At 28.2% G+C, this 24,083-nt stretch overlaps 1 protein-coding gene and 1 non-coding gene across 2 annotated transcripts; one reads left to right on the forward strand and one right to left on the reverse strand.

Moving 5' to 3' along the window:
- Nucleotides 1–12,946: 12,946 nt before the first annotated feature.
- LOC136087659 (small nucleolar RNA U3) lies at nt 12,947–13,157 on the reverse strand. The gene has a single exon (XR_010641971.1). It is a non-coding gene; the product is annotated as a small nucleolar RNA U3 (small nucleolar RNA).
- Nucleotides 13,158–20,895: 7,738 nt separating this feature from the next.
- On the forward strand, nt 20,896–22,188 carry LOC136086719 (uncharacterized). The gene is made up of 3 exons (XM_065809037.1): nt 20,896–21,464; nt 21,573–21,708; nt 21,854–22,188. Exons 1-2 carry the CDS (start codon nt 21,099–21,101, stop codon nt 21,603–21,605), a joined length of 399 nt encoding a protein of 132 aa, XP_065665109.1. The 5' UTR covers nt 20,896–21,098; the 3' UTR covers nt 21,606–21,708; nt 21,854–22,188.
- The last annotated feature ends 1,895 nt before the right edge of the window (nt 22,189–24,083 follow it).

Raw genomic sequence — 24,083 nt, forward strand, 5'->3', positions numbered from 1 at the left:
GTTGTACTGGTCAAATGTATTTATAAAGTATAAAATAATGATTCATTAGTAATTCACTTATGAATTGATTAAATTGAAAAAAATTCTATGTAACTTTTTACCACATGTTTACAAAATGATAATGGCGATTTGTTTTTTTATTTCAAATTTGCTTTCAAGACTCGTCTATACCAAACTTAAAAAAACGACTTGAAATCAGATTTTTCAAGAACGAATTCATTTCAAGTTTGTTTCTTGCATAACACTTTAGCCAGACTTCGGATTTGAAGTAAAAACTGGAATTTCAGGTTTGCTTCTTGCATTCGGAAAAGATTTTTGCTTTTTCAAGTTGGGTTTCAAGTCTAACTTGAAAACGGCGAGAGTTAAACTCGAGTTTTCAAGTTTGACTTTGAGTTCAAGTTCGCTCTTTGTTTTTGCTCAAATCAAATTTTAGACTTGAAGTATGGCTTCAAATTTCAAGTTCACTTCTTGCAATTCCACACTTAGTCGTTTATAATAATGTATGTATTTTTTTTGTTCGGCTCATTTTTTGTCCAGATTTGTTTTTTATTTTTTCAGTTGTGTGGGCCCGTTCAATTTGAATGCCATGTTTTATAATTAGTTTTTCTTTAATAAAATTATTTACTTTTGACCCTCTTTTATCCCATGATTCATTTTCTTTTTTTTCAAAACCTTCAAACATCGATTTTTTCTCCCGCTGCGATCTTCTAGTTTAACAATTTTGTCTATAAAAATCTCGATTAAAATGTTTTTTTTTTCATTTTCTTTAATTTTGAGACTAAAACTTTATGATTTTTTCGTAATATTCGTTTTAAAAGTTCATCCCATTGTTAATGGTAGCAATATTTTTTAATTGCTCTATTTTACCTTCAAGTTTGTCTATTCTCTCTCCAAAAACTTGATAAAGTACTTTCATGAGCTTCTAATAGTTCTTTCACTTGCGTGATGATTAAACTTTTTGTCTTTTTTTTTTAAAAGAGCGTCTTATCTTATGGAAGCTTCGCGAAAATAAAATATATATGTATACATAATATGCATCGACTGTATTAGTTGATGTATATACATCGACTGATAGAGCCGTAGTAGCGCCTAAATAATAGGGGCGACAAAAGCAAAAGACAAAAAGAAAAAAAAAAATTTTTTATTTGCAAAAAAATTTTAAAAAAAAAGTTTTTATTGATGAGGTTTAAAATAAATTTGCTTGCTTATATGCATAACAAGTTACTTTTATTTATATAACTAAAATATTATAGTTTAAACAACTTATCTCTTTACTTTGGTTGATAGGAACCAACCAAAAAAAAAGTTTGAATTACTTTTTATATAGACAATATTGAAGACTCTATTCTATAATAAAATTTTAAAAATATACTTGAAAAAATTTGCTTTTTTCCTAAAAGTTTAAAAATTTTATGCCTTGAAACGTTTAATAACGGTCTTGGTCTTATCCGAACAAAACATTTTATTTATAAATATTATAATTGCTTTTATGATTTTTCTGAAAAAATTTATTAACAATTTTAAATAGTAAAATTAAAATAAAAACTAAATTTTTTATCTTTCCTAAGGTTTAACAACTCCCAAAGAAGTGTTAAAATCTCAACGAGTTATGTATAACTACCGTTATTAAATGTTTCAACCTATACAACTTTTAAACTTTTATGAAAAAAGCGAACTTTTTTAAGTATATTTTTAAAATTTTATTACAGAATTTAAGTTTCATCATACGTTTCAAATATATCAAATAATTCAATTATTGATTCCATGCCGGGTTAGCTTGTAGTATTCTCGCAAGAAACACTATAATTAAAAAGTTTTTTTTTTTTTTACTAACTCAATGAGAATCAGTCCCTTACAAACTCTACTGATTATTGATAATATAAGTTTATTGATACTGATTTATATTATTATCTTAATTAATTGTTTACGTTATATAATCACAATATATGGTATATTTATGATAAATTAATGTATAGACGATTATTCGTTGTTTTTCTTAGTTTTTACTTGAATAGTTTACTTGAATAGGGGAACGTCAATTTATTTCGTCCAAAATCAAACATCTGTTGACATTTTTATTTATTTCTCAATACTTTGTAATTGAACTGATTTTAAGATATCAAAATAAAACATAAGAACGTTGCTTTACTTGGTGAAAATTAAATAAAAATTTTGTTTAGCATTAATTAAGTAGATTAAAGCATTTTATTCATGTTACTTTATTTTGTTAATACGTTACTTTGTTTCATCAATGGGTTACTTTATTTCGTCAACGCGTTACTTTATTTCGTCGATGCATTACTTTATTTAGTCAATGTGCTACTTTATTTCGTCAATGCTTTACTTTATTTGGTTCAATTTATAAATTAAAAATATATCAACCGCGTAGTTCATGTTATAGGTATATGAGATATAAAAAAGAAAATTTATTTTCTTAAAATTATTTTTTTAAAAACATATAGATAAATAATTTAGAGTTTAGCGCATCTTTTGGTGTCATTGTAGACGTTTAGTAGGTAATATTATGGTTGAATTTTTTTGTTTGCCCGAAGCAACGCTAAACGTTCTTTTACTGCTTTCTTGCCTTTATCCATGAATGCGTTCTTGAAATTAGGAAAAAATGTTCCGGTCTTCGGGCAGTTTATTTTTTATATCTTTATAACGTTGTTCTTCCAGTTTGTTTTTATCGAACTTTCGTTATTGTTTGAGCACACTATGAATACTCATAATTATGGGTGTTTTGCTAACTCCAAACCTAAGTATGTTTATGCCTATGCCAAATGAGGAGGCTTTGCAAAAAGTCACTACGATGAAGGCATTGGAACAAAAAATCCAAAAAATTTTGCCAACTATTCCCAAACGTGAGGGCATTTATGAAGTAAAATTTTGAACTTTACTATCTTATACTAAATTTAAATTCATCAACAACTTTAAAATTTCATTCAAAACTATTATAAATTACAAAAGTTATATCCATGCAAAATTTACAATCTTTCATTTCGTGTGTGATAAGGTGGGGGGGGGGGTGTTGGGAGGGCTCATGTATGTATCTAGTAAAAAAGTATAATCTGAAGGCTAAATAAATAAGTATTTATATATATATAAATAAGTATTTTTTTAAATTTTTTTAACTATTAATTTAACTTTTATATCTTAAATGGAGGAACGCCATGAATTTAAATTTTCTTTTGATAATCTTAGTGATAATGACATTGATACAAATTGTTTCGACAAATTTAGTTTTGAAAGTAAATACTACGCGGTTTGGGAATCTGCACAATATTTAAAAAAACAATGAAGCATTTTCAACATTAAATGTTAACATCCGAAGTCTAAATAAAAATTTTGGAAACTTAAAACTTTTCTTGGATGGAATGAAACACAATTTTAGCATTATTTGTATAATAGAAACGTGGTGCAAATATGATGAACAAAATTTACATTTTGAATTAATTACACGTCAATTCATCAACCGCGGAAATAATATTGTGGCGGAGGCGTAAGTATTTTTGTTCGCAATTCAATCAGCTTTGTCCACTTAATGACCTATGTTAATGAAACAGATTGTGAGTCATTATGCATTGAAATTCTTAATAAAACCACAAAAAACATAATAATACTACTTATAGGAAACCAACTGGCAATTTAAAAGTGATTAAAACTCTTTTAAATACATTTTTAACTTAAGTCACTAAAGAACGAAAGCATGTACACATAGTCGGGGACATCAATTTGGACTTGATGAGACATGCTTTAAATAACATTAAATATTTCATAGATACTCTTCTTCAACATAATATTATTCCAACAATAAATAACCCAACCAGAATAACTAAAAACTCTTCAACATTACTAGATAATATAATCACGAACAATTTTTATAAAAACCCTATTTATAATGGTATAATTAAGACAGACTTATCAGACCATTTTGCTACTTTTCTAATTACTATAAATATTACAATTAACAATTAACAAATATTACAATTAACAATAAGCCTTCAAAAACTATTAGATACAAGAAGCAAATCAATGAAAACTCCTTACAACAATTCCAAGACCTTTTAAAATATAAGATTGATTGGGACCTTATACTAAAATCAAGTGAGGCAAACAATGCCTAAGAACTATTTCTTCATCATTTTTGTAATCAGTATGAAAATGCGTTTCCTGAGAAAAAAATTGTTTTAAATACCAAGTCACTCCAATGTCCTTGGATGTCAAAGGACCTACTAAAATCCTCGAAGGAAAAAAAAGTTGTATGAAAAGTTCTTAAAAATTAAAATTTTTGAAAATGAAACAAACTATAAACATTATAAAAATATATTTGAAAAAACTAAAAAAAACTCCAAAAAACTTTATTACTCAAAGTTGTTAGAAAAAATTAACGGAAACACTATACAGACGTGGAAGGTAATTAAATAAAATTATTCGAAATTCAAAAAATTATGAAAAAAATAACCTGCCAAAAAATTTTTAGTAGATAATAAATTTAAATTTTAAAACAATAATTGCTCAAAATTTAAACAGCTTTTTTCTTAATATTGGGCCGAACTTAGCTGAAAAAATTCTGTCAAGATCTTTTTCATATGATTTTTAATTATAAACCTATGATAAAGTAATGAATGAATCTAAACTAGATATTTATGAGTTGCAATCTGCTCTAGATAGTCTTAAAAATAACACTAGTGCAGGTTTTAATCAAATTAGCGTGCATACTATAGAAGCCTCTCTATATCACAATTTTGATCTTTCTATTAAATCAGGTACTGTTCCAGAAAAACTAAAACTTGCTCGAGATTCACATATCTTCAAATCTGGTGATGACACAAATACTTCAAATTACAGACCAATATCGGTTCTGCCATGCTTTTCTAAGTTACTTGAACGAATAGTGTATAATAGGCTTAACAGCTACTTAACGGTAAACAACATGTTGTTTACCGTTAACAACAAGCAATCTGATTTAACAACAAGCAATCTGATTTAAAATCTCTCAACCGATTACGCTTTGACCGAGCTAGTAACCCATGTAACAAATGCCTTCAATGATGATTGTTTGACATTAGGAGTTTTTATTGATCTGTCTAAAGCCTTTGACACCGTCGACCATGTCATTCTTTTTAAAAACTTAAACATTATGGAATAAAAAGTAATAACTTGCTCTGGTTTAAAGAATATTTATAAAGCAGAAAACAGTTTATACAATATGAAACAGGTAAAACGTCCAAAAATATATTGACATGCGGAGTTCCTCAAGGCTCGATTTTAGGACCGCTATTATTTTTACTTTATATAAATGGTTTATCTTTTACATCAAACTTATTAAATTTAATTTTATTTGCGAATGACTCCAACTTGTTTTATTCATATAGGGATATTAAAACGCTTTTTACAGTTATTAATAAAGAGTTAAACAACGTAAACGAATGGTTTACATGTAATAAACTATCGCTTAACGTAACAAAAACTAAGTATATACTATTTCATAAACAAAGTAAAACAGATAATCTTCCCCTAAAATTACCTGATCTGAAAATAAATTAAAAAAAAAATTTTACTAGACAAACATCTGTAAACTTCTTATGTGTTATTTTAGATGAAAATTTATCCATTACTTTTATACATAGTTATTTAACTTGTAACTCAAAGATAATTTTATCTCAAATTTTAACTCAAAGATAAATTTAACTCAAAGATAATTTAAAATATCATTTAGTAAATATGGATTTTAATATTCTAAATATTGCCAGTCTTTTTTAGAAGTTATCTAAATAAATTTATAATGATACATTAACTTAAACAACTTTAACTCCAATCATTTCCTATTGTCATATTTGTACGTTGTATATATTCTTAACGGCGAAATAAATGAAACTACTGCTACTATCTGAGGTTCTACTGCAGATAATCGTGCTGTCACAGCTTGGCACTTAACTAGCATTGATGGGGCACCGTTTGTTACTAATAAACATGTTATATTTATATCAAGACCATTTACTTGGAAAAATGTTATAAATTTTCAGAAATGACTTCTCCTGTAATGAAATTTCCTAATGCAGTTTAAAGCTCGGATTTTTTCACGAAAACATTTTTCATAAAATAAAACCGTAGATATACATATAATTGAGCCTTGTCTGTATTGTCTGTGGATTCATCAATGCCAACAGATGTAAGCTCAACCAGTTTAGTTAAAGATTCAAAAATTTCAGCACCCGAAAATCTTTCACGGTTTCTGAGTTAACGAATGGCCACTTCTTTTTTGCTGGTATAAATAATACATGCAGCGAATCAGCTGTGTATTATTCCTGTTGGGTACAAGATTGCACGAGAGTTGCACTGCCACGCTTATAAGAGTTACTAATAATTTAGCTTTTGATTTTCTAGCATCCGAACCTTTCGAATAAGATTTCCCAAAATCTCAATAATTTGTTGAGAAAAGACGCTCGATATTGCATTCCTTAAAAACTGACATGCAATCATTGCACAGTAAGCAGATGGGTTTTGAATCAGGTTAAGTGAATAATATAAATAGTTGAAGTTATGATTGTCTTATTCTAATTTTGTTTTCTTATGCCTCACTAAAGTGTGGGTACAGCCATGATTTTAACTTAATTTATAACTGATTGCTTGAAAACTTTTTTTTTATTTTTTTTTCAATATTTCAACAATTTCATGTTTTTTTTTATCATCGTCAGAAATGCTCGTGTCATTCCTAATGTTAGATCGTCAATAAATTACGCAACGTTAAATTTCACTAATAAACAAATTAAAAAAAGATCGAAGGTTATCCCTTGCAGAGCTATAAGTTATATAAAGAATAAAAATAGTCCATAAAGTTTAATAAAAACCGCCGCGTAAAAGAGCCTAAGATCTACTAAAATTTTTGGAGGGCAACTTGCTAGGTCTTCGCTGGCCACATTTGGTTCGCGGGCTGCTAGTTGAATAGCCCTGGTCTAAACTGATAAAAAAAATTTCACCGGATGATGATGTCTAAACTAATTGATTAATTGCCTTAAAAAAAATAATTTATTCTTATTTTTAGTTAGTTTAATTTAAAATAATTTATAAATCTCAAAAAAATTTCATTGCATATGATTTTTGATAAATTATTTGATTAATTAACGTTCAATCTTCCCGTATTGTTAGATTTCTTATTATTCAAATTTGCCATGTCAATGCTTCTCTTTGAATGACAAATTTGCAGTGTTGTCAACATCGCTATTAGAAGAAACGCTGATGGGAGAAAGAGGATTATATGCTTGCTGAATGAGTCGATCATTAGTCGAGCTATGGTATTTACAATGCTTGATTTGCTAAGGTGCTCAAAAGATAGTACTGAATCCAAATTCTCACAAGGTTGATGACACTTGTGCAGATAGTGTGGAAAACTAGAAAAAGTTGTACATTGCTCATTGAACCGTCACACCAGCATAGCTTTTAATATAACATTTAAATCCGTGTCTCCAAGGTTATTATCATGAACATTAGTGTTGTATAGGCCGACAACAGTGTTGCATCATTTGGGCACAATGTTTCCACATCCAATTTTACTGGCGCAAGACATGAAACAAGAGTTAAGAGTCCAATATCTGATAAGAAGTTCGATTGCATCGAACTTCTTATCAGATATTGGACTCAAGGTCAATCATCGACTTGCGAATACAATTTTTTAATTTTACGAAACGTTAGATCATCGAAGATCGGTGAAACAGTTTCACAAGGGTGCGCATCTTAGTAATTAACAGTTTAAATCATCATTCAGTTTATTAAAGTCATCCTTCTTGTTCATTACAACTTGAAACCCGCCGGAAAAGTCTTCTTTAGCATTCAGTATTACTGGTTTTGCTTCCATCGTCGTCACTTTCATTGCTATTGTTCTTATTGGAGATTACTTTCAAGTCTTTTTTTTGCACAAGTTGACGGTATTTTATAAAGTTCATACGAATGCATATATTCATATTTTTACATGATCCTTTTCCGCATTGTTCTTCTGTTTATTTTTTGTTGCTTTTATTTTATTGTTTTATTTTTTATGCTTACAATCTTTAGCAAACTTATGGCTTCAAAATCATTTTTTATATTAACCATTTTTTATGCATTTTTTATGCTATGCAAAAACGTTTTTTATGCTAACATAAAAAATGTTTTTGCATAGCATAAAAACATATGTCTTTAGCAAACTAATGACTTCAAAATAAAATCGAAACTTTCTATAATAACTCTGAAATTTATATAAATCTGAAAAATCTGGATTATTCACAGAATGTTTATAACTGGTGATTCAGAATTGCTAGTTTGCCCAGTTATTATAACATTGTTAGAATACTATTTGGAGATATATAATTTTAGCCTTCCATTTTCTTTTAAACACTTTGAAAAAGGTACATCTCCTACAATATATTCAGCATAGCTTTCAATTTCAGCATCTTTTTTGAAAGTTTTTTAAAGCATTATAAACTCACGGTTACAAAAATAATTACAGTTGTCTCCTTTTGCAACCATTGTATATTTTCATGTTGTGCACGTTCAATGTCCTGGGATCGCAATTTAAACTTTAAAAATGTTTTTGTTATGCAAAGTCCTATGTTTCCGAACTAGTTAAGGTGGCTATATAGTAAAAAAAATATTTTTTGATTCCTAACTTTTTCTACATACCAAAATTAGCAGCAAAGCTAAATAATGCTTAATTTGATTTGAAATGCTGAAATAAAAATTAATTTACCTTTTTTATGCTGATTCAGCCTTAAATGCACAAAAATCAATAAAAAAGAAAACTATATAAAGAAATATATATAAAAATATAAAAAAGAAATTTTCTCGGCTTTTTTATGACATTACAAGCTAAAAGTTACCGCACTGATGTAAAATATAAATATATTCAAATGGAAACAAGTTTAAGGTTAGTTCTAGTAAGGTATTGCAGTTCTATCTATAAAAAAACAACTTTGAAAATTTGAAGTTAATTGGTTAAAAGGATATGAATGATTTGCAGTTTGCAGTAAGACAAAAAAATACAATTGAGAAAACAAGCTTCAAAGTTTAAAAACAATATATTAATTAAAAATTTCATACACTCATTTTAGCTAACAACATTATCAGGTTTACAACTTAGGTTTTTAAGTAGTTTACAGGCTCGTAGAAACAAAAATTATATTGGGGGGGGGGGGGGTATTTCTGGATTAAGGGACCCCGAAATAATTATAAGGACCTTTTTTTTTAGTCTTTTTTTTTCAAAAAAAAATAGCCCCGGGCCCCGAAAAGCTAATCCACCACTGTGAAGGAGGAGGAGGGCAATAGTGGTAGGTCAAAACTTTTTTTCAATGGAACTTACGCCTAAAATACGGATAACAATTTAGGACTTTTCTAATCTTTTTTTCTTTTATACCTTAATTTGTCATCGTTTTTTTCTAAAAACTAACTTCAAAATTATTTATTTGAAAAATTATTGGGGGTGGGGGCAAATGCCCCTGCTGCCTCCCCGGTTGCTATGGGCCAGGTTTAGTAATTATACATACCCAAAAATAAAAACAACTATCTAAAGTTTAGTTCTTAGATAAATGTATCAATAAAAAGATTGGTTGCTATGGACGTAATTAAGTAAATTTCTTAACTCATAATCAAAAAAACGAATTTTTAAACCATTAATGTTATTAAAACCATGTCATGTTATATATGGTTGAAAAGTCAGTTAATTTTTATAAAAAGTTAGCTAATAAAATAAAAATTAATTTTTTCAATGGAAATCGCTAAGTTTTTATCATTTAACCACCTTAAGTCTATTAACTATAGTTTGTATTAGCGTATATTTTCTATCTGCGTTGCGTTTCCACGTGCACTTGGTTAAAATAGTAAACAATCCATCATGGAAATTAGCTGTAACAACTTCAAAATTTTTTTTCATTACGTTAGTGCAAAAATAAAACAAGTGTTCTACATTAAAACGAGTAACGTAATTTTAAATCAGTGCTTTGCTAATATAAGGAATCTTTAATTAAAATTTTTTTAATAGTTTTTTATAAAAAATCATAAGGCAAGTTATCATTTTCTCCCGCCCAATTTTTGGCTTGCGTAATTTTATAATAGGGGAGAGGGGGGCAGCTTTGAACTGGGGCAGCTTTGAAAAAATGCATTTTTGAAGCGTTTTTGTATTTTAGCTTAATAAATCTAGATATTTTGAGAAGATAATATTTACCTTAAACCAAAATATTTGATTAATTTGTTTTTGAAGACAAATCGTAAACATTTCAATGTAAAGTTGTAAGATTTTCCTGACCACGTTTCTTACTTGTGAGATGTTTAATGTTATTTATAAGATAGAATAACTCATAACATTTACAATTAAGCAGAAAATATCTATATATGAGATAATTTTGTTTGAAAAAATCATCGTTTATTATTTAAAATAATGTTGGGGCAGTTTTGAATAAAACGGGCACCTTTGAATCGTTTAAACTTCTCGCACTGTATTGCCTGATTATTACGGCTTGAATTTTGATTGTCTTATATTAAAAATGGTTTGAAATAATAAAAAAAAAGAGAGTGACAGAAGTCATAGAGAAAGATATTAATAATGCTGTTCTCCAAGTTGTAAATGGATTAATGAGGCCTAAAACTAATTATACAAAACGTAATACTTTACATTACAGAATAAAGAAGTATTAAAATTTATCTAGGAACAAGCTTGGTTTGACAACTAAATATATTGTTGCACAAGTATTTAACAAAGATGACGAAATAGTGTTAAGAGATAACCTAATAAAAAGCTCTAAAATGAATTATGGCTTAACATATAAACAAGAAGAGAATTAGCATTTCATTATGCTATGAATCTTTGCAAATGTCCAAGTAAATGGATGGAAAATAAACGAGCTGGTGTAGTTAAAGGGTTTCATGAAACATCACCAAGAAATTTCATTTAGTAAACCTGAAAATGCAAGTTTGTCTCGTTTAACAAGTTTCAATCAGCACAATGTAAATCATTTTTTTGATAACTATGAAAAAGTTTAAAAAAAGTATAATTTCACTCCTGATAGAATTTATAATATCGACGAAACCAGCATTACGACAGTAGTACAAGCACCCCATGTTATAGCATCATGTGGAACAAAACAAGTAGGACAGTGTGTGCCTACTGAACGTGGATAACTAGTTACTATGTGTGGTATAGAAAATGCCATAAGAAATTTCCTTCCACCTGTCTTCATATTTCCAAGAGCACAGTTTCATGACACCATGATAAAAGGATGACCACCTGATTGTATTGGTTATGCCAACAGTCCAACAAGTGGCTGGATGATAAGGCCATTGTTTTTAAAGATTCTAGAACATATAGAAAAACTACTTGATCGAAAGAGGATCCTGTTTTACTCTTAATGGATAATAATGAAAGCCATTGTACATTAGATGCCATTAATTATTGTTGTGAAAATGGAATGGTGGTTTTAACATTTTCTCGTCATTGCACTCATTGAAAGCAACATTTGGATGTGGCAGTTAATGGTCCTTTCAAGCAAAAACTGTCTATCTCTCAGAATGATTGGCTTGTATGCAATCCAGGAAAAACAATAACAATACATGGATTAGTTGGCATAGTGACACCAGCATATACTACAACATATATTGCCAGGAATATTGTTGCAGGTTTTGCCACATCTGGAATATATCCTTTTTCACGACTTTTTTTCTGCAATGACATCTTTCAAAGTGCTGAAGTAACTAATCGCCCTCTGATAGAAACATTTAGTATAGCTACCTTTGATAATTCACATCATGTTCCTATTACACACACACACACACACACACACACACACACACACACACACACACACACACACACAGATATATATATATATATATATATATATATATATATATATATATATATATATATATATATATATATATATTCTTTATTACATTGTTAGTATTTTTTAAATGTTCTATAATACAATACCGTACTAAACAATGCACTAACACAAGCATTTGTGTTTTTGAAGTGTAAGACCAACTCCCTAGAGTGATTATAAGATTAGATTGTATAAAAATATATATATATTTTTACTAATAGAAACCTAAACTTAATGAAATTTAAAAGTAAATCAATGCTCTATTAAAAAAAAAAGTAATATCTAGTTATTTCCATTTGCCAGAGATAATTCAAACCTGCCCCAGGTGTGTTCAAAGCTATCTCAGGTTAGGGCAATTTTGAATATTTTCATGCGTGTAAATAGGAAATTAGAATTCTGACTTAATTTTTAGCTCAGAGTTTATTAAAACACTGCAGTTTTGTTCCTTAATCATTGCTTTGACTATTCAGACAAAAAAAAGTGGTTAAAATAATAAGATATTGATTTATAAAAAAAAGTTAAAAAATTTTCAAAGCTGCCCCCCTCTTCCCTATCATTTTAAGCTAAACAATGTTGTTTATAGCGCCTGGAAATTTTAAATATTCCATTTACAGGCGCGTTTTACGTGGAGTGATTACGCCCGTATTGAGCCAACTTAACACCGGTGCTTGAAAAATAACGGTAATACCGTATTGGATTCACTATATATGTAGCAAGTTTTCTTTACTTTTAATTTTGCATTTTTTTGTTTGCTTTTATCGGATGCAAAAATTTTATATATTGTCTTTTATCCTTACGAATCTCTGTAAAATGATTTTTTTTTGTATATATTTACCAATCTTCTTAGACGAATATGTCAGTATAAATGTTTTACCATAAGGCTAATCTGTATATATAGAAAGTTATACGGAATGTTTTAAAAGATATAAAATGACTCTTTCATATAAATATATAATTTTATATTCTTAGATATAATTAACCTAATGAGATAATAATGAATTTAAGAGATATACAGGAAGTTTATTTTCTATAACTAATTAGTAGATCCATATCATTATGTTTGGATCATAGGGTTTATTTTATTGTTAGTAATCATAACCATTCAGCTGGTGACGGTACCCTCCATTCGTTACTAGAACGAACAGAACGTTCATCTATAACCACTAGGTTTTCGTAAAAATCTAGTGAGTTAAGTATCACGCTCAGGTACCATCACATCAGCTCATCATCATGGTTTAGAGGGTTGTCTTTGTAGAATTACAATGACAGGACGCATACTAAAGAAATGATCCTTATTAGTACGGTCTTAAACTGTAATATTAAATTTAAAAAAGCCCTTTCTTTTTAATCTTTGTTTTAATTGTGGGTTTATAATAACAGAACTTATCTTTTTTATAATCTTTTGATTAATCGTTATATTTTCCAATCAAAATAATTTTGTAGTAAAAAAATTGAAATTTATTCAAACAAATGTTTACATGAACGGTATAAAAAGAAGGTAAAACTAGTCTAGTATAATTGATGAGTTGGTATTTTTTTACATAGCTTGTAATACAATTACAAGAAAGACAATGAATAAAAAACAATGCGTAGTATAAATTACGATAAGAAACAAGTTAAAAATATATAATGCTAAATCTGATGGAAAAAATGTCGTAAATTGGTTTTTAAAACTTGCGGCTCTGGAATAGTGTGGTATAGAAGTTATTGTATAAATATTATATAAATTGCTGTATACTAAATGCTTTGGCGCTTCTAAAGAAATAGATTTCGTTACTCGATTATCCATAAATGTTTTGCATTGATTTATATAGAAGTAATACACATTTTGAATAAAATATATATAGTGGTTTATGCTCCCAAAAACAATTTGAAACATCATAGAAGAATTATATAGCTAAAAAAACATAATAACGAGTGGCTTTTTTCAGTATTTAACTTTTGCATATTTGACTTGTGGTTGCAACTTGCGCCGAATCCATATTTTACCAATAAGAATAATGAAAAAAAAAAAAAAAAAAAAAAAAAAAAACAAGCACGAGTTATATATATAATAGTCAATACATAACATAATTGAAAGACTGTTGAGTAAGAACACCAGGTGATGTCTATCAAAGCCAATACCATAGTTTTCTAAAAATTTAATTGTTATTTTTTTTTGTTTAATACAAAATATTCCATCTAAAACCAACCCTGTTTGTAAAAAAGTGTTGTATGCTTCAAAAATTTTAACAAAATTTGTTGAATTCGATACAAGCTCTAATAAGTTCTGATAAAACACGATATTTGTAACCTCTAATACTGGAGACTGGACTAAGTGTATTAATTGAATGCATTTTTATTTGAACTTCTTTCATATCAATAGATTTGAAACCTTTATATAACTTATATTGTTGTATAAGGTCACCTCCTTATCTCAGAACTTCTAAGTTGTTAAGGCTAATATTTTTATTAGCCTTAACAACTTTAGTTTATTGATTATATCTCAAATATCTTAGTTCTGGAATCATTTAAGAAGTTATTTTTTTGAACCTTCTTAAGTACTTTGACATTTGGTATTTAAGTTCTTTGATATCTTTTGAAATTCTTTCAATTAAATACCTCATGAAATTACTTTATTTTATATTCTGTAATAAGCCAATTTTATGAGGTATTTATTTTTTAAACCTAAAAGTGTTATTTAATAAGACAATTATTTTTTTAATGACAGGATTTTTTATGAGGTATTTATTTTTTATACCTAAAAGTGTTATTTAATAAGACAATTATTTTTTTAATGACAGGATTTCTTACTTGTCTTTCCCATTTCAAACCATTAGATATATAAATACCTAAACTTTTTTCAAGAGTAGATTTTTCTATTTCTTTTAGCTTTTACTTCCTATTAAGAATGATTCAATTTATTAAAGAGGCATACTAACAATATCAGAAGCATAAATCAAAGCACACGATTTTATGAGTGATACTATGTTGATAGCTTTTCTAAAGTCAATATAAAAAACATAAATGAAATACTGTTTAAAAATACCTCTGTTAATAAACTAGAATTTTTTTTTTAGCCTTAATGAATTGATTATTATATATTTTGGGATATAAGACTCATCGTAGTATAATATTATGCATTTTTGAAAACTTTTTTTTTTAAACTTTCTTTTTATAGTATGTTTTAGTTCAGATTTTTATTTTATATTAAAAAAAAAGATTTAAACACTACAACCACGACAAACACCCCAATATACACCACTAATATATAGTGATGGCTTGGTAGAAAATTTTCAGTTACCCGTAAAACCAGATCTCAGCTGGGATTTATATGGTCTACTAAGATTGAGTTTTGGTTGAGATTTTTATATGGGTAAAATATAGGTCCCATATAGTGTAATGATGCTCAACAAATTAAATGTTCAAATTCAGCTAGGGTTTGCTAAGGCTTTTGTGAAGCGGTTATAGCTGGGATTTAATTAATTTTAATTTTTTTTTTCATCAATTTAATAAATTTTTTGAAAAGTTTGATCAAAACTTCATTTGTAATTCATATTTATCAGTTTTAATTGCTTTTTTAATTTTTGTAAAAAAATTATAAAAAAGTATTATAGGGGATGGTACTAAGAGTCGACTAAGTAACTGATTGGCAAAACTCTGCTCAAAATGAGATCAATCAAAATGCCGATATAAATCCACTGCAAATCCACTACAAAAATGTTTGTTGAGAAGTCTATTATTATTAAGCCTAATTATTTACATCAAACATTGATAATAAAATAATATTGTTTTATATTCCATGCAGGGTACTTATGATAAAGTTAAAATTGATTAAAGAAACTTTTTAATTTAGTGATGAAAACAATAGCAACTGAAGAAGTGTGATTTGCAAAACCGGAAAAAGTATATTTGTATTATTTTATATTTTCATTAGTGAAGTATTAAAAATAAATGTTTTAAATGCTTTTAAAAAGCAAGACAATGATACAAGTTGATATAAATATAATTGATAATACAAGTTGATAAATATAAATGATGATACAAGTTGATATAAATATAGTTGCAATATTGATTTGATAGAAAAAGAATTACATTTTACAATTATTATTTTTATATTTTTTGAAGGTTATATAAACTGTTTTTTTTTTTTTTAAATATTATAATTTTTTTAGACTTCATATATATATTTTTAATTTAACTGTTGTTAATACATGTATTAACAAACATTTAAACACATTTTTAAATGTTTTTCAAACATTTAAAAAACCAAAATCACACAGGGGCGCACAGAGGGTGGGGGATCCGGGTCGGTGTCCCCTGAGCATCATGTTTATGGGGCATTATCAGATGACAAAAAAAAAAAAAATCTAAAAGAATGCCAAATAAAAAATTAAAAACATCCAATAATAAATGAAAATTGTTTACTTTGTTACCTTCATCCATCAGATTTCAAGCTTTGAAACAGCATTGTATATTATTTTCCTTCATCTGGTTTACCCCTGACATCAATTCAAACTTAACTATCAGTCGAGAATCTAAAGTAAAAGATCTTGTACTTCTGTATCCAAATAATCTTAGCGAAGGCAAGTTTTTTGATGAGTTCCACCATTTTTCGTTTGTTTGATGCCATCTACTGACAAATGATCAGGCCTTAGATCTTCTGAATAACATTTATAGGAAGGGATTTGAAGGAAATTTCCTCTAGATATGCATCTGTCTTTGTAACTTTCTTACTTTGCTAGTATCTGTGGTTGAAGGCAAGAGATCTTTTAGCAAGTTAGCTCACGTCAAGAACTCTCTAAGAGCTACCATGGGACAGGATTGTCTTAACAACTGTCTTATTTTTTCAATCCAAACAGATCATGTGAAGAAAGTTAATTACGATGTTGTAACTTCCAACTTTACTGCTAGAAAAGCTCATAAAGTCTTGATATAACATCAGAAAAACTTGATACCAAATCTAGAGATGTTTTTTTTTGTGTTTAATTGTTTGATTCATGAACTGTCTTGAATACAGAATTTTTATATATTTTGTGAATATTAGAAATAATAGGTTTATTTTTTTAATTAATTTTATTTTGGGGGGCATCCAGTAAATTTTTTTTGTGAATGTAAACAGAAAATTCTTATAATCATAAAAAAGCAGGATTTTGGTATTTCGAATGTTTGACCTAAAATTTGATGATATGAATACAATCTAGAAATTATTTAGAATAAGTTTCCCATAATTTATTTTTGTATTATATAAATACTTTTTTTTAATCCTTGATTTGTGTCTTGTCTCTGACCATAACTTGTGTTCATTTGCTTCTTATTTTAGGAGATCCAGATTTAGTTCTAGGTAGTTTTCTCCTTTTAGGTATTTATGCTGTTTCTTACTAAAAGTTATACCTTGTACTTCTTCTACATTACAAACACCCTATCCAGAGCTGTCAAGTTTTAAAACTGGATATGAGGGAGACTTTATTACATTGATCCACCATGATGTATTTGCCTACTATATCCTTGCGATTGCAATTGTGTCTCAAAACGTGTTGCCATCTTTGTAGGGGAAAAACTTTGAACAAAGTGCTTTATTAGCACGTTTTGTTCAATGCCCTAACCCGGCTTTAAAATATGGAAAACACTAAGCCAAATATGTCAAGTTTTTAAAAATGCCAAAGAGTTGCTGTGCTTTTGGATATCCAGGGCTAAAATATTATTTGATACCAAAAGATCAATTACATCGTAAACTGTAATGATATTAACAAAGAAGGGAATATTATCAAAAATAAGCTGTGATCACCAAGTCAAAATTTCATTATGTCTGTTCAAAATATTTTATTTATGTTATGTTTGAAATAACTTATATATTATATATATATATATATATATATAGATATATATATATATATATATATATATATATATATATATATATATATATATATATATATGTATGTATATATATACATATATATGTATATATATATATATATATACACACACACACACACACACACACACACACACACACACACACACACACACACACACACACACAGTGGGTTGCCAAATTATTAGGGACACTTTACTTTTTAAATATTTTAAAATGATTTTTGGGAGCAAATAAATTTTTTTTTGTATTTTAGTTACTACTTTTTTAGTTACTAATTTTTTTTTTGTATTATAGTTACTAATATAACTATAATTGTTTTTAAACTGTGGCAATTGTGTCAGTCTACCCTGTCTTTCAAAAAGTTAGGTTATTACTCAATTAGCTGTCAGTTGTTGAAAAGTATGTTTGGAGTAAGTTTAAAATTGATTTCACTTATTTATTTTTGGGACAATATTTTGCAAGTTTTTTGAGTTCAGAACTATTGAAACCTAAGTATTATTTAATAGTTCAATTAGTTATAGTTATTAATTATTTTTGCTAATTTTGATGCATAAATCCTGACTAACCATTCTCACCTCTCATTGATTTTTTAAGTATGTGCAAGTCTCCAGACTTAAACCCAAGAAAAGTAGGGAAGTGAAAACCTTACTTGTTCATTCTACACATTCTCAGAGAGAGATAGCAGCAATTGCAAGTGCTTCAAAGTCAGCAGTGAGCCAAGTTAAAAAAAAAGTTGATACAAATGTGCCTCTAGAACCAGACCATGTCAGCAAAAGTGGCAGAAAAAGGATCACTACTCCACGTTGTGACCATAAAATTAGAGACATCTGTCTTAAAACCAGAAAAAAAGTGCGGCTCAACTAGCTACAATGATAAGCAATGAAGGAATTAACGTCTCCGAAAGAATGGTTTAGAGAAGGTTAGCTGAAGAGAATTTAATTGTTTTCCAACCAAAAAACCATGTTTAACTGAAGCCATGAAAAAAAAAGCGACTGGTATGGGCTAGAAAACACCAGCATACAACTATTGAAGACTGGAGTAGAGTAAATATAATTTATAGTATTGTAAGAAACCAGAAAAATTTAAGGTTAATAATTTAAAATATCTTTGAAATGTTTTACTGGTCTACTTCTTGGACAAATCAATATTTTAAATTTTGATGGACAAAAGCTCATTTTTTCGACAAGTTCCACCAGGACTGCCTTTTGGAAAAGGTTAAACATCCTGTAAGTGTAATGGTGTGGTCTGTGATCTCAGTCAAGGTCTGTGATCTCAGTCAAGGCATTTACATTATATAAGGGACCATAAGACAGGGCCAGTACAAGCGAGTATTGGAAAGCAGGCTCCTGCTCCAGGACCAAGAATCGTTTTCTGGTAATGAAGAGTAAATGTTCATCCATGACTCAGCACCATGCCATAAAGCTAGAAGTATTACAGCATTCCTAACTGAAAAAAAGCAGGGTTCCTACAGAGCCTGTTTTCCTGTTGTTTTCCTGTTTTTTCCATTTTGACCTGTTTTCCTGTTTTTAAGGCAATAGCCTGTTTTTTTTAAAAGTCTGATGATGTTTATATATAAAATGATATATTTTATGGATTTAGGAGACAATCAAGATAAAAAGTTTTTCAAACAAAATTTACTAATTTTGTTTTAGGTATATTGACTATTACTTAACATAGTTTTAACATCTGCTTTTTTGAAATAGAATATTAAACCATGTAAATGTTATAAATTGAGTTTTTGAATAACTTTTGTTTATATTGTTATGTTAAACATGAATAGTTAAATTATGGTAATAATTATAAAAGTTTATTTTACTTTTAAATGAAATTTTCACTTGTGTGACTGGATTCATAAATTAAATTAAATTATTTTGAAGAACAATTTTTTTTGATGTGACATAAACCTATTTTGCTGATCAGGGGGTTTTATGTGACAACTAGAAAGATTACCTCATACTGCAATTTTATTTTAGGGTTTAGGTAGTTTTATTGTTTAGGCGGTTTAGATTTTTAAATCAAAGTTAAGGACCCTCTCCTTCCCCATATGTAACCAGTTTTACGGAATTCTAATGAGAAAGCCCTTTCCAATATAAAAGTTTCAACTGCAATGATTAAACCTTACAATGATTTTCTAGACTCTGTTATACTGATATAAACCTTTTAGGCAGCCAGGAGTGCAATTTATTATTTTTATTTTTTAGTTAAAATAGTTAATTTTTTTGAAGTAAATATTTCTGTATGGGAAAGACTAAATACCAAATATCCTGGGAAAAGAGCTATCCATGGATAAAAGCTTCAAATAAGTCTGTTAACCATGGCTTCTGTAGATTTTGTTTTGTGGATATAAACATTTCAGCTGGAGTAACCCAGATTAATCTACATTTGAAGTCAAAGAAACATGAAGAAAATGCAAAATCAATTGTAGATCACAGTCTATATTTGTGACAAACTCAGAGAGTTTAGCTCTTAAACTACCTACAAAAAGAATAATATTAAGTACCAAAGACCAAGTAGTTATGACTGAAATTTTCGTTGCTTAGATATAATTGATTCAAACTGTGCATTTTCTGCAGCTATAGTGACGATGCTAAGTATAAGCGTATGTTTCCGGATTCTGAAATCGCTAAAGCATATCAACAAAAATCTGATAAACTTGAATATATGATTCAGTTTGGCATTGCCCCTTATATTAAAAAAATTATTTGGAATGAGTTGAAATGTTTGCCATTCACATTTCGATTTGATGAAACAACTACATCACAGACAAAAAAACAATATGACGCTTATGCCACGTACCATTCTAATCACTTTCAGCAAATAATAACATCGTACTTGGGTGCATTGTTTGTAGGAAGGTGTACTGTGGAAGACCTTCTTGGTCATTTTAAAAAGTTGTTTGGGAAAATTCAGCTGCAACCAGAGACAATTCTCCATTAGTATGGATGTTCCCAATGTCAATAAATTGTTCTTAAAAAAATTAGAAAATGATTTTGAAAAAAAAGACTACATGACCAGTACAAAAAAGAGCGTACATGACCCAACATTACCAATGTTGGGTCATGTACGCTCCGTACAGTTTTCAATTCTTTTTTAGAAAGTTTGAAATTGTTGGTTTCTGAGCATATTTGGACCAATTAGAAATTGATTTGTACAGTTTTTTTAAATTTTCTGCAAAAAGAATTGAAGAATATTTTACTGTGGAATCATTCACTGAGCTTCATATTGATTTGGACCAATTAGAAATTGATTTGTACAGTTTTTTTAAATTTTCTGCAAAAAGAATTGAAGAATATTTTACTGTGGAATCATTCACTGAGCTTCAAGGTCAACGGATGTTGAGACATATCTCTACTCGTTGGATAAGCATTCAAGACGTATAAGTGAGGGTAATGGAGCAGTTTGACAATTTGCAAGAATATTTTTTAAAAGTTCTACCAAATCAAAAAGAGTTCAATGGTAAAGCAGGTATTGCAACAACTGAAAGGTACATTCATATTAAGAAAGCACTAAATAGTAAAATGTTGCCTGCCATTGCATACTCTGTCATCTTTATTGCTCATGATCTCAAAGGCTTCACAGTTGCATTAGAAACAAAACAGCCAATGATTACAGTCCTGTTCCCAAAGATGCAGAACCTTCTAAAGAGTTTGCTCTCAAAGTTTGTTATTGATGATGTTATTCTGCAACCATCCAAACGGTTAAAGCCTATATCAAAGTTGAAAACCTTTGACTTAAATAATGCTGAGATTCACAAGGTAACATGCATTTCCTATGAGTTGGCTTTTTATTTTAGTTTTTTTTATTTTCAAAATTGACTATGCTAGAATGTTATTTTTAAGATAAACAATTTGTAATGTTTTTAGAACAAATGTGAACTTGGTAAGAAAACTGCTTGAATCTCTTGGTTGTCTTGTTAGCAAGAAAGTCGCCAGTTTAATGAAAAACATTTTGTTCAAAAGCATTACTTACTTATTGAAGAATCTTCTGCTGGATATCCGAGTGAGTTGTATTTATTAACACTTGTCATTTAACTTAACATTTGTATTTCTTTAAGCAATTTATTTTAGCTATTTTTATTTTACTTTTATAATTTTTTATTATTTTATTTTCTATATGCTGATTTTTAAGCTGATTTTATTTTTAGATGATATGTGATGCAATATACTTACATCCTAAGAAACATGATGGCTTGAAACCAGTTAATGCAATTGACTGATTATCACAAGAAGTATTTTTAGGCTTAGACTCATTGGTTCAAAATGTCTTTAAGAAAACATTTTCAAAGATTGACTTCTGCGATATTGTCAAGAAAGAGTTTCAAGAATTTCAAAAATGATAAGTTACCAGATTTTTCAAAGAAAGAAGAAATATCTCTTAAAGCTTTTATATATTCTTCATATTGGGCAACTTGTTATTGTTCCAGTATGGAATATCGGTTATAAACACTGCTGTGTTGATGTTGAAGAATATTGGAAAAGAGTAAAGTAACTTTTATTTTATAGGATTTTTCTAATGCATAAAATATTCTTTGTGTTGTTCAGTGAAAATAGATGATAGACTTGATTAAACAAGCCCAATATATTTTACATTTCATAACTAATTGGTATAGTTATTTTACTAGATTCGCTGTTTGGAAAACAAAAATGAGAGTGCAAAGTACTTTCACCTTGCCAATTTACATTTGGCATTTACAGTTTTACTTCTTCCACATGGAAATGCAGATTCAGAAAATTTTCTATCAACAAAAAATTACTGAAGGCAAATTAACAAGAATTAATTGTTTTGTGTTGTCCAGATAATAAAAAAATATTTATATGATTGTTTGGTTAAATTACTAGTAACTATTAGTTATCATATTTTTTATTATTTATTTCTGTTTAGAAACATGGCAACAACATCTGTGAAGATACCCTTGAGTCAATTCGAATCATTATTTGAATCATTATTCGACTTCATTATTCAAAGTGGTGGTTCAGAAGCTATTAAAGTAACTCCAGCAATGATTGATGGATGCTAAAATTCTCATTCAGCCTATGAAAAATACTTGATTGAGAAAAGAAAAAATGAAGTAGACCTTAAAAAAAAAAAAAGACGAAGAGGTTATTTTTTGAGTGATTTAAAAAAAAAAAAAAGTTTAATTTAAACTTCTCAAATAAATAAAAAAAGTTGCTTCATCGATTTAAATTTCTTTTTCCATTACACTTAGGCAAAGCGCAACGATAGGAAATGAAGGCTTGAAGATATTGAGCATAAAACAGCTAAGAATACAAATAGATTCTACCAAAAAAATGTTGGACGAGGGAAACAAACTATTAAAAGTTTGTGTTGGAAAAATGTCAAGGGTTGTATTCCTAGAAGACAAGCAAAAAGTAGAGCAGGACAGAAACTTAAAAGAAAACTAAGTGCAGAATTAGATATGGAAATAGGAAAGAAAAGAAAACTAGAATTAAAATAATGAAAGGCCGTTCACAATTGAAAAATTTTTAAAAAGAGAAAAAATATTCTTGTTTTCAATTCTTTCCTTGAAGAAGTTTGAAATAAATTTTTAAGATATAAAAGATTACAAGTATAAATTATAAACGTAAGATAATTATAAAATATAAAAATAAAACATAAGATAATTATTAAATAAATAATACATAAGATAATTATTAAATATAAAAATAAGATTCTTAAATTACAATTAACTATAAGTTATAATATAAGTATTAAGATAAGGTTTATATATATATATATATATATATATATATATATATATATATATATATATATATATATATATATATATATATATATATATATATATATATATATATATATATATATATATATAGTACTGTGAATAAGTTTTAGACCACTTACATTTTTTCAAAAATTCCCAGAGAATTCTTCTCTAATATTTAAGTTTGTAGTTCTAAATTATAAATTTATTAAAACACATGTATTTCACACAAAATATGGAACAATTACAAACTATTCAATGTCAAACTTTATAAAAAACTCTTAATGTTTACTATGTTCTCCTTTTGCCTCAATCCCAGCCAATATTTGCCGGGGAATAGATTCATACAAATTAGTTATAAAATCCTGGGGTATGTTGTGCCATTCTCTTTGAAAACATTCTTCAGCATTTTGGGGAGCATGTTTGACCTTCTTTCTGTCCAGGTAATCCCAAATATGCTCAATTATATTCAAAACTGGACTCTGGGGAGGCCAGGTCATCAATTCCAGTACTCCTTCCTTTGCCATTTCATTTAAATAATTTTCTTTCTATCTTCAAGGGAGCCAGTTTCTCTAAACTTTTTAATGATTTCTGTAACAGCATTCGTTTTAATAAATAAACAAACAAATCCCTCATGTTTCCTCATCAATTT

This window comes from Hydra vulgaris, chromosome 11 (assembly GCF_038396675.1).
Source record: "Hydra vulgaris chromosome 11, alternate assembly HydraT2T_AEP".
NCBI classification, from domain to species: domain Eukaryota; kingdom Metazoa; phylum Cnidaria; class Hydrozoa; order Anthoathecata; family Hydridae; genus Hydra; species Hydra vulgaris.

Excerpts from the sequence above, each read along its gene's own strand:
- LOC136086719 (XM_065809037.1), top strand. The coding sequence starts at position 21,099 with ATGGAGCAGTTTGACAATTTGCAAGAATATTTTTTAAAAGTTCTACCA. Across the intron at positions 21,465-21,572 it reads ATAATGCTGAGATTCACAAG|AACAAATGTGAACTTGGTAA; the intron begins GTAACATGCATT and ends TAATGTTTTTAG.